The sequence below is a fragment of the Microtus oregoni genome, unplaced genomic scaffold (assembly GCF_018167655.1).
Source record: "Microtus oregoni isolate MIOR12 unplaced genomic scaffold, Mior012 000006F_ref0000085, whole genome shotgun sequence".
Lineage (NCBI taxonomy): Eukaryota > Metazoa > Chordata > Mammalia > Rodentia > Cricetidae > Microtus > Microtus oregoni.
The window spans coordinates 60541850-60554166 of NW_024543065.1; the positions used below are offsets into that span (position 1 = coordinate 60541850).

The window sequence follows — 12317 nt, forward strand, 5'->3', positions numbered from 1 at the left end:
CAAAAGGGCAAAGCAGGCTGGTGAGATGGTTCAGAGAACAAAGGTGCTTGCTGCCCAGCCTGACAATCTGAGTTCAATCCCTGAGCCCCACATGGTAGAAGGAGAGAACCCATTCTGATAGGCTGTCCTCTGACCCACATTGATGTGGATTCCCCTTTGTATGCTGTGAATAACATTGGTTAATAAAGAAACTGTTTTGAGCGTATAGCAGAGCAGGGCAGAACAGAGGCAGGCGGGGAAAACTAAACTGAATGCTGGGAGAAGGAAGGTGGAGTTGAGAGAAGACATGGAGCCTCTGCCAGAGACAGACATGCTGAAACCCTGCCGGTAAGCCACAAGCCTTACGGTAAAATATAAAATAATGAAGATGGGTTAATTCTAGATGTAAGAGCTAGCTAGTAATATGCTTAAGTAATTGGCCAAGCAGTGATTTAATTAATACAGTTTCTGTGTGATTATTTCGGGTCTGAGCTGCCGGTGGTCCTTACAATACCACATATGTGCAATCAGTAAAGTAAACAAAATAAGGGAACCCAGGGATATCTTCGACACAAAACTGACCGCTTAGCATTTAGAAAGTTGTATCTTCTCATATGAATACATTAAGTCTGGTCTCGATGGTTTATGCTAAGCGAGTGCTACTCTGGCCAGAGGAAGCATAAAGCCTCTTCTCGAACAGTCAGAGTTACAATTGTGTTGCAAGTCCAGTGGGCACAAGTCAGGTACACCTAGCTAAGATGGTGTTTTAAGTCCAGTGGGCACAAGTCAGGTACACCTAGCTAAGATGGTGTTGTAAGTCCAGTGGGCACAAGTCAGGTACACCTAGCTAAGATGGTGTCGCAAGTCCAGTGGACACAAGTCAGGTACACCTAGCTAAGATGGTGTCGCAAGTCCAGTGGACACAAGTCAGGTACACCTAGCTAAGATGGTGTCGCAAGTCCAGTGGGTACAAGTCAGGTACACCTAGCTAAGATGGTGTCGCAAGTCCAGTGGGCACAAGTCAGGTGCACCCCAGAGGCACATCCATCTAAGCAAAGCTGTTCTGGAAACACGTTTCCTCAGCTACTGACACAGCTGCCTATGGTCCCCTTCACACTCACTGCAGACCCGGAGAGTTGCAGCAGAGGCTGTTCAGCTACTTAAGAGGACTCCTGCTACCGAGTAGAGAACACATCACATACAGAGGGGCCCAGGACACAGTCGCCAGCAGTGACAGCCGAGGTCCCATACCTTGTCTGGGCGTGGTTCCGGGACCTGTTCCTCCTCCTTGTTTCCTGAGGTGCTGGGTTCTGGTCTCAGAGGGTCAACTTTTGATCTGGCCTGACTTAAAAACTCACTAATGGAATCTTCCTTCTTCTCCTGTTTGGATGTGTCCCATCGAGATGGCTTCCTGGATTCTAAAGGAACCCGAAAGAACACTGGGTTTAGTGAACAGAAGGCAAATTCTTCAAAGCTCAGAACTCGGGACACCTTGGGTGGGCCAGGCTCTGCACACAGCCCTGGGGATACAGCAAGCACAGGGCAGACCCAAGCTCTAAGGTTAAACATGGGCCTGGCCTGACTGACAGGTGCTGATGAGCAGTTACAAGCAATTCTCAAGGGGGGGGGGGGGGGAGTCTGCATCGCGATTGCACTTAGGGCTGGACCACCCCCTACTCTGCCTTGAAGCCTATGAGGGGCTGAGACCCGGGGTCAGAACCTAGGTCCCAAGGAGCTCTACTCACTGTCAGAACCCCGCTGCTGCTGCTGCTGCTGCTGCTGCTGCTGCTGTGGGGCTTTTTCACTGGGTGTCGGGGCTGTGGGCAAAGGGGTTGGCTCTGGGAGCTTCAGGAAATTGAAGACTGAGTATTTGTCCCGCTTCACTCTGGGTAGGCCGACTAATGTTGAGCTGGGGTTGGGGTAAGAATGGAAAGAGATGGAGTTTTAACAACAGCTGGGATGAAGCCCTCTTCCTGAGAGACTTGCTGTTTCTCATCAGCTCTCCAGTTAGGCCACAGGGACTCAAGACATTTCTACTTCTCAAACCAGTTCAGGAAGGCAGAACCCATGACTTCAGGGCCCTTGAGTTTTCCCTATTAGAGTAAGGACCACTGGGCATGGTGTTGCACGCCTTTAATCCCAGCATGCAAGAGGCAGAGGCAGGCGGATCTCTGAGAGTTCAAAGACAGGTGGGGATACACAGTGAGACTTTGTCTTAAAAAGTCTTGGGAAAAAAAAGCATAAGGACTAGAGCTTTTCACCTCAAAAATGGCTTTACACCAAAGGAAAGCTCCACAGCTAGAATCTACGTTTTCCAGACAAGGTGTATTCTACAGTATATGCTTCCTGGGAATGTTTATATCAAATAAGAAGCTAAACTTGGGTTTTTTAATTGATTTATTCATTTTATGTGTGTGAGTGCTTACCTACATGTATATCATACATATGCCTGGTGCCCATGGAGGTCAGAAGAGGGCATCAGATACCCTGCTACTAGAGTTGCAGATGGTGTGAACCACCATGTGGCTGCTGGGAACCAAACCTGGTCCTCTGCAAGAGCACCCAGTGCTCTAAACCACTGAGTCATCTCTAAAGTTGTATAAAGAGAATTTAAATACAAGGCGTTAGGCTGAAGAGGGGCCCAGCGGCAGAGAGCTTGCCTAGCACGTGCAGGGCCCCGTGTTTGATCCTAGCAGGCTGCCAAGCACACAAAGAGAAAACACAAATAATGTTGCTGTTGTTTGACATAGTCTCTCTATTACACAGACCACGCCTCTTCCTCCCAAGTGCTGGGATCAAAGGCAGGTACCACCATGTCCAGCTGTAAGTAACATTTTAAAAGTAAAATGTATGACAATCATTTTTAAATGGCACAGAGCTAGGTGGTGGTAGCACACACCCTTAATCCTAGCCCTGGGGATACAGAGGTAGGTGGATCTCTGTGAGCTGGAGGCTAGCCTGATCTACAAAGTGAGTTCCAGAGTAGCCAGGACTATTACAGAGAAACCCTGTCCCAAAAGAAACAAACAAACAACAAAAACAAACCCCAAAAAACAAAAAGGGTACCTGAAGACATTAAGAAATGGAATAAAGTTTATCTTATTTTAGTAATGGATTTAGCGATCACAATATATGTGGCAAGCACAGACACATGAATCAAAATTAAAGGAGGGTGGAGCAATGGCTCAGCAGTTAAGAGTGCTTACTGCTCCTGCAGAGGACCTGGGCTGGGTTCCTAGTACCTATGTACTCCAGCTCCAGGGGACCTGACATTCTCTGTTGTACGCTTTGAGGCCTCACACACACACACACACACACACACACACACAGAGATACATACACATCAACAAACAAACACACACACAACAATTTAAAGTTCAAGCAAATGTGCAAAATTTGCAACTCCCAATATTTAAAAGTTAAGTTTCCTTAAGAAAAAGGGAATGCAAGAGTACAAAATGAGCCTTCACGGTGCTGGAAAGCGGCTCAGTGGTTAAGAGTATTGCTGCTCTTACAGAGGACCCAGGCTAGGTTTCCAGCACCCACGTGGTGGCTCACAACCATCTGTAACTCCAGTTCCAGGGGATTCAATGCCCACATGTGGGCAAAACACAAAATAAATCTAAAGAATGTTTTTCTTAAATGAGGCTTAGTGGAGTGGATACAGTTTTTACTGATGTTAAACACAGGCTAATCCAACTTACCCTGGATAAGGGTCAGGGACATTAAACCTCTTACACAGAAGCTTGTCGGGGTGCCACTCAAAAGTGTCTCGGGTGAGCTTCCCAAACATCTTCATCTTCACAGCTGACTGTTTGTCACTGACGTCATTCTAAGAAGAAACGGACAGTCTGTTTGATGTAGTCAGAGCCTTCCGTGTTAGAAATATCCGCAGGCAAGATAACACAGTGCTCTTGCAGAGGACCCAAGTCCCATTCCTAACACCAAGTCCAGCAGCTCACAACCACTCCAGCTCCAGGGCATCCAAACCCCGTCCTGGCCTCCACGGGCAACTGCATTCACGTGCAAATACTCACATGTACAAACACACATATATGAAGATAATTTTTTTTTAAGTCGGGGTTTCTCTGTGTAGCCCTCATTGCCATAGAACTCAATCTATAGACCAGGCTGGCCTCGAACTCACAGAGATCCACCTGCCTCTGTCTCCCAAGTGCTGGGATTAAAGACATGTGCCACCACTGCCCAGTTGAAGAATTTTTAAAACCCTTAAAAATTAATCTTAAAAATGTATGTCAGGAGACAGAGACAGGTAGATCTCTATGATATGAAGCAGACTTGTTTACATAGCAAGTTCCAAGCTAGCCTGGTCTATATAGCAAGACCATGTCTCAAACACAAACAAACAAGAAAAGGTCAGAGCCGGAGAGACGGCTCAGTAATTAAGAACAATGGCTGCTCTTCCAGAGGACCCAAGTTTGATTCCTAGCACCAGGATGGTTCAACCATCTAGAACTATACTTCAGGGAATCTAACACTGTCTAGCCTCTGAGGGCACCAAGCACACAAGTGGTACAGAGAAATACATGAAGACAAAACACTCATACATATAAAATTATATATATGTATATATATATATATGTGTGTGTGTCACTAAATTTCATACCATTGTACTTACCAAAAATAAATAAATAAATAAACTTGAACTATCAAAGAGTTTGTGTTAGCCGGGCGGTGGTGGCGCACGCCTTTAATCCCAGCACTCGGGAGGCAGAGGCAGGTGGATCTCTGTGGGTTCGAGGCCAGCCTGGTCTACAGAGCTAGTTCCAGGACAGGAACCAAAAAGCTACGGAGAAACTCTGTCTCGAAAAATCAAAAAAAAAAAAAAAAAAAAAAAAAAAAAAAAAGAGTTTGTGTTGCTACACTGCTCACTGCTTTAATATCTCATAAGCTAAATATCAAATCATTTCTTACTCTACTATGCTATGTGCATTTTTCTCTTTTCACTGATTTAAATTATTTAGGTGCATGGTGTTTTTAATTTTAAAATTACTAGGAAGGGCTGCGCAGATGGCTTAGTCAGAAGTGCTTGCCACATAAGCATGAGGGAGCGAGTTCACATCCCCAGAACCCATGTAAAGGCTGGGTACAAGAGCCTGTGTCCAGAATCCAGCCCTGGGCAGGGGAGACAGGTGGGCCCCTGCAGCCTACTGGCTAGCCCCCCAGCTCAATCAATGAGCTCCTAGTTCAGAGCCTGCCTCAAAAAAACAAGGTGAAGCCAATTGTGGTTGGTGGCTCACACCTGTAATCTCAGCAATTGGAAGGCCGAAGCAGGACGAACAGGAATTCTAGCCCAGCTGGCCTATATGAGACCCTGTCACAGAAAACTACACGAATTACAGAGTAATTGAGAAAGACATTTTAATGCTGACCTTAGGCTTCTACATGCACACATATGCACATATACATATACACATATACATCAAATTACATCAAGACACACTTGCACATCCACATAAAATTACATACACAAATTAAAACTGACTAGAGAGCTTGGGAAGGTAGCTTGGTGTTAGACTGTGGACATAACACGTATGCAAGCCTGGGTTCAATTCAATTCCTACAACTGCAAAAACACAAAATAAAATTCACCAGGTAGGCACAAGATGGCGACAGACCTCTTGGTCTCGAGGAACTTCAACCTGATCGGAGTCCTCTTCCTCCTTGGCATGAGTGAACCTGGAGGACAGGGTAGAGTGGGAGGACACGTAGAGCTGGGCTGCCCGAGCAAACTCCTCCCGCTCGCGGCTTCGCTCCCACTCCGTCATGCTAGGGTCCAGGCATCGTTCCAGAGCATCTGTGTACGGGGAATGAGGCACCATTTTACTCCCGGGAAAACATGGTCTCTGAGGGACAGCATCAGGTGGACACATTGTGCTGTGCATTTCCTCGGGGCAAATGTCCTGACTCTTGTTGGAGACAGAGTGCACTGGGAGCTACCTCCAGGCAGTATGACCCTGTCCTTCATAAGATGCTCCTCTTTTTTCAGGTTCATCTTACTATCCATGTATGAATGTTTTGCCTACAAGCATGTTTGTGCACCATGTGTGTGCCTGTTGGATCCTCTGGACCTAGAGTTATGGGTGGTTATAACTGCCTTGTGGGTGCTGGGAATCAAATTTGGGTCCTCCGCAAGAGTAGCCAATGCTCTTAACTGCTGAGCGATCGCTCCAGCCCCGATTCAGTAAGACGTTTTTATTGACTTCGACCTATTAATGGCACAGAGAGATCTAGAAAACTGATGCTTGGCCGAGGACATTGGTCTATCCAACTACGCCTGTGCTCGGGGAGAAAACCTTATCCTTTTTCTGTAATTTTGTTTTGTTTTGTCTTTTACTGAAACAAGAACATGTTACATAGCTGGGGCCAGTCTTGAACTCTTGATCTTGCTGCCTCAGACACCCCAGTGCTGGGGTTATAGGCTTAACTCTGTTTCTACCACGTGTTTGCTTTTCAGAGTCAAATGTGAGGGCCCAAAACTTTTACACTGTTTGTACCAAGGCGAGCAATGCTGATGACCGATTAGGGAGCTTCAACTCTCAGTCTGTGACCAGGAGGAACACAGAGAGGCTATCACCCCAGCCAGGCCAGCACCCACCTTTCTGACCCTTCTTCATGTGTACTAAGAACTCTTCATATCGCCTCTGCTTTTCTGGCTCTTTGGCAAAAGGCTTGAAGTTGCTGGCTCTTGTGGGGGCTGCCCCACTGCCTGGGGCCAGGTGCCATGGACTGGCTGCGAGGTCCGGCGTGGAGGCCTGTGCTCTGCTGATTGAAGCGCTCTGGGCCAGACTCCGGGCCTTGGCTTGTGCTGCCTTCAGGTCAGTTGCCTGTTTCATTTCTTTAATTCTTTCTTTGTCTTTTTGGGATAGAAACTCCAACACTGAAGTAGCTGACCCTGGATAAAAAAAAATAACAAGAGACGAAAAACAGATTTACCTCCTGCTGTACACAGTCACTATCAAGATGTACATAATCAGAGATGAGTGGTTTTTTTTGTTTTCTTTTTTAAAGATTTTATTTATTATGTATACAATACAGTGTGCTACCTCCATGTATGATTGCATGCCAGAAGAGGGCACAGATCTTATTGTAGATGGTTGTGAGCCACCATGTGGTTACTGGGAATTGAACTCAGGACCTCTGGAAGAACAGTCGGTGTCCTTAACCTCTGAGCCATCTCTCCAGAACCAGAGATGAGTGTTTATGCTTACTATTTCGTCAATATTTATATATCCCTCTGGACTATACATTCGTATAATGGGGCAGTTGACAAAAATGCGGCTGGCCATGGGTACAACTGAGACAGAGCAAATGCCTAGACAATCAAAGCCCTGTGTTCTGTGCCCAGGACGAGGACTCTGAACCACAGGTGGTTCATGCTCCCACAGTCCTCGCCCTGAGCACTCACACCACAAAAGCTCACTGCGCACCAACTCCCCAGAGACGCTGGCCCACAGCCTGGGGGACGAAGCAGGTGAGGTCCTTCCTCTCACTCAAGCTATAGAGCACCCTGCTGTGGAAAAACAGTGATGGTTCATACCTGTAATCCTGGTATTTGGGGGACAAAGCGGGATTATCATGAGTTCAAGGCGAACCTGAGCTACAGACTAAGGCCTTGTCTCTAAATAAATGAACAGGCTGGTAAGATGGCTCAGTGGGACGATCTGAGTTCAGTTCCCAGGACCCACATGGTGGAAGGAGAGAACTGACTCTTACAAGGTGTCCTTTGACTTCCATACAGGCATGGTGGCATGCACACACACAGACACACACACACGCAGGCACAAACACACAGATAGAGTAAAGGTGCCAGGCATGGTGATACGGACACACACACAGACACACATACACAGACACACAGATAGAGTAAAGGTGTCAGGCATGGTGATACAGACACACACACAGACACACACACACAGATAGAGTAAAGGTGTCAGGCATGGCGATAGAACAAAACAAAGAATCTAGACTAGTGGAGGGTCTACATGTGAGACCATTTTCAAAAAAAAAGAACAAAGAAAACAAGAGGGGGAGGGGGGGCGCCAGGCGCAGTGTGGCACAGGCCTTTAATCTCAGCACCCGAGAGGCAGAAGCAGGAGACCCTCTTATGAGTTTAAAGCCAGCCTGATTTACACAGCGATTTCTAGGACTGCCTAGAGAGACCCATAAAGTCTCAAAAAAAGAAACAAACAAATATAAAGAGGGGTGGAGAGATGGCTTAGTAGGTGCTGCTCTTATAGATACTTGATACGCATATCAAGCGGCTCACAGCCACCTATAACTCTAGCTCCAGGAATCCAACACCCTTCCTGGCTTCCACAGGTACCGACATGAATGTACACACACATACACACATATACATATAAATAAATTTTCATAAAACTTACATAATTATTTTTAAAGAAAACAACTCGAGTGGCCACTTCTGTAGTCCCAGCAGTGTGTGACAGAGGCTGACGTGGGAGTCCCCTCTGTATGCTGTGAATATGTTTTATTACCATTGGCTAATAAAGAAGCTGCTTTGGGCCTATGGCAGTGCAGAATAGAACAAGAAGGGAATTTCAAGTAGAGATAGAGGAAAAGAGAAGGTGGAGTCAAGGAGATGCCATGTAGCTGCCGAAGGAGACAGACACTGGAACCTTACTGGTAAACCACAGCCTCGTGGCAATACATAAAATAATAGAAATGGGTTAATTTAAGATGTAAGGGTTATTTTTTTTTTTTTTTTTTTTTTTTGGTTTTTCGAGATAGGGTTTCTCTGTGGCTTTGGAGCCTGTCCTGGAACTAGCTCTATAGATCAGGCTGGTCTCGAACTCACAGAGATCCGCCTACCTCTGCCTCCCGAGTGCTGGGATTAAAGGCGTGCGCCACCATCGCCTGGCTGATGTAAGGGTTATTAAGTAAGAAGCCTAAGCTAATAGGCCAAGCAGTGTTGCAGTTAATACAGTTTCTGTGTGATTATTTCGGATCCGGGTGGCCAGGAAATGAACAAGCAACCTCTGCATACACAGAGGTGGCAGAACCAGAAGCTCAAAACCATCCTTGGCTACATGAGATCTTAAAAAAAAAAAAAAAGAGAGAGAGGCAGCAAAAAGAACAACTACCACCAGGTAATAATAATAATAATAAAGTCTGTATACACTTTCACATGCTGTTTATAATCCATGGCACGGCTCCTACAGCCTACGGATACAGAATTCATACCAGGAGCATCGGGGGACACCTCAAACCCAACTGGATAACAAGTTCAGTCTCCTGCATCGTACGTACCTTGAACAGGCATCTCTCCTAGCAACTCCCCCCGCTTGGAGGCGTTGAGTTGATGCCTACTGTGTGTCCCCATGTCTTGTCCTGCTTTCCCAGATGACTCTGACAACACCTGAAGTAAGTGAGCATTCTCAGACGTTGGGGCGACCACGGGCCTGAAGTAATGCACCGGTCGATAGTCTCTGGGCAGTTGAGGGGGTGGATAAATCTTAACAAAACCAGACAAAACAAAGGTCAGGAAACCCAGGCTGCAAGATCACACAGACTTCATAAAGAAAACATGACCAGCCCAGGTACACTTGGGAAGTGGACAGCAGCTCAATAGCCTGGTCCCTAAGGCACCAGAACCACTGTCCCGACAGTACCACCCTGCAAACATCACTGCCAATATTTATGTTTCCCATGGGGAAAATATGAAATACGAGAAGACACAAAGCACGGTGCCCTGCCCCACATACACACCCAGCCCACTATAAGACAAAACATTACAAATGTGTGATTCAAGACTTTTAAAAAAAACCTTGAAATTAGGTAGTTTCAAATTCAAAACATTCAAAACTCTTTATTCAGGCTATGGTTCACTTCTAAAGTGAAACTTCGGACCTTCGTTTTCTAAAATTTATTTTTAGTTATTTTATTTGTGGATGTGTGTGTGTGCACAGTGTGTGTACAGGTTCCTACAAAGGCCAGATGAGGCCATGGACCCCTTGCAACTGGAGTTCCAGGTATTTGTGGGTGCTAGGGTCCAAACCCCACTCCTCAATATTAAGCAGCAAGTGCTCTTAACCACTGAGTCGTCCCTGCAGTCTCCTGCCCTGACCTTACTTCTTAGTTCAAAGTATCTTTAATTCAGACCCTGAGTGGAGCTGAGGATGTGGCTGTTACAGTATCTGTGGAGCAGGCACAAGACCTAGGTTCAGTCCCCTAGACCCACCCTCCACCATCACCAACACAAGACAAAGACAAGCTACGGTACAGCTCAGTGCTAAAGTGCTTGCCTCGCGTAGGTCCAAACCTCAGCATGAACAAGAGAGGGGTAGGGAGAGAAAAGTTGACAAAAACTGAAATTTATATATATTTGTGAAATTTCTGAATTTATAATTCTGAAAACATTGATGACTGTAGAACAGAAAAGTTAAAAAGAAAGTGGAGTTTTATTGTTTCTTTGGGGGATGATGAAACTTGCACATACAGTACACAGTCTCTGTTAATGAGCGGCAGCCCAGCCTAAGCCTTAAGAGTTTGTGTTGTTGTTTGTAAACAGAATTATACTATGTAGTTCTTCTGGGTGTCCTGTGTACCAGCTGGCTTCTCTGCCTCCTGAGTGCTAAGATTAAGGTGTGTACTACATACCCAGTCATTAGGTATTTTAAGTAACTACTGAACGGTCCTCTTGCTCTTGGTATAACAAACAGATTAACAGTTGCAAGTGCATTGACTCCCAGAATTAGAAGTTCCCGAAAGTGGGAACCAAGTCAACTCTGACCTCGGCACCAGGTGGACCACTCAGTCCCACGTGCAGGCTGGTCTGAGAACTTTTCCTGTGTTGATGTCTGCACCCTGTCCTTACAGTTGGGAGTTTCTAGTTCCCTAGGGCAGAGTGGAATTACTACATTTCTAAACACTTTGTGGGGGGCACGAGGGGGGGATGTTTACTTGCACACGGTAGGCGAGCACTCTTCTCTGTGCAGTAGTCCCAAAACACAAAGCTGATCTGAAAGTAACAGAACAGCCTTCTACCACAGTGTGAGGGTGTGGGGGCTCTGTTTTGTGGTTCTGGGAATTTAACCACTGGGCCACATGCTTGGCCTCTCTGTTAATAGAAATGTCTTTTTTCTTTTTTTAATGTGTCTTGGTGTCTTGCCTGTGTGCCTGTGCACTACAACATGTTTGTCTGGTGCTGGAGGCCAGAAGAGGGAGTCAGATTCCCAAGAATTGGAGTTGCAGACAAATGTGAGCTGCCACATGGGTTCTGGGAATCACACCTGGGTCCCCTGGCAGAGCAGCCAGTGATCTTAACTGAGGAGCCACCTCGCCAGCCCCACCTCTTTCCCTGGCATAGAGCCTGACAAGTAGGTGCCACTGCTGGCCAGGAAACCTCTGGAGTCTGTCCTTTTCTGCCTCCACACACTGGATGGCAAGGACAGCCACCACACCGGCTTTTCTGACATGGGCTTGGAAACTGAATTCATGTCTTGAGGACTTTCTGGCTGAGCTATGTGACGTGTGTCCCCTACCCACCCTTTTTTGAAACAGGATCTTGATCAGTTTCCTGGATTGGCTCAGAACATTCTTCTGCCTCAGCTCCCATGTGCTAGGATTACAGGCGTGTACCACCACACCCCGCTTCCTTCTAAAGAGTTTTAAAGGGAGAATATGCACAAATATCAAATTCCCATAAGTACATTGATATAGCTCAATTAATTACTTAATTTCATAAATAAATATTAAAATAAAGAATATATACATATTAAAATAAAATAAACATTATAAGCACCAAGACAGGAAAATAATGTAAAGGTTTTCTTACTTTCTTTGAAGATAGAGGTTTAGAAGCCAAGGAAAATCCTTCCAAAATTTTGCCAACATATCGAAGATCTCGCTCTGGTTCTATAAAATGATGCCACTGATTAATTCTAGAAGTTGAGGTGATTAGAGCAGACAAAAGCCTTCTTATCTTGCAGAGCATAAACAGTGCCCTGGGTGAGATCACGGGGAAGGAGCGCTGAGGGACAGAATGGCATTCAAGCCCTCACGCTTCTGTTGACACAATGGCTGGAGGCTCGCCCGCTGCCCTCGACTGCCAGGACAGCACCCTCACTGTCCTCAGAGCAAGGCCCTCAAAAGAACAGCTTCTGCACAGGCGCCACCACCACAGTGTCTCGCCCCACAGGGAGCCCAAGGACTCCGGCTTGAAACCTCTAAAAACACCGCTGGCATAAACCCATCAAGCTGTCCTTTCCCTCTCCACCAAAGAAAACGACCTCGTGTCCTTCTATGGAGTTAAAGTTCTCAGAAAAAACCATCCAGAGTGCAAAAAGGAAAAATCC

The 12317-nt window shown here is 46.2% G+C and overlaps 1 protein-coding gene across 1 annotated transcript in view; it reads right to left on the minus strand.

Annotated features, from left to right (window-relative positions):
* Gpatch1 (G-patch domain containing 1) overlaps positions 1-12317 on the minus strand; it is a 43725-nt gene that overhangs the window by 11092 nt on the left and 20316 nt on the right. Inside the window, exons 9-15 of the mRNA XM_041655059.1 lie at positions 11798-11877; positions 9271-9475; positions 6599-6895; positions 5619-5797; positions 3684-3811; positions 1725-1888; positions 1231-1397 (exon numbers count right to left, since the gene is read on the minus strand). Of these exons, the coding sequence (XP_041510993.1) occupies positions 1231-1397; positions 1725-1888; positions 3684-3811; positions 5619-5797; positions 6599-6895; positions 9271-9475; positions 11798-11877 (1220 nt within the window). The remainder of the gene's footprint in view (positions 1-1230; positions 1398-1724; positions 1889-3683; positions 3812-5618; positions 5798-6598; positions 6896-9270; positions 9476-11797; positions 11878-12317) is intronic.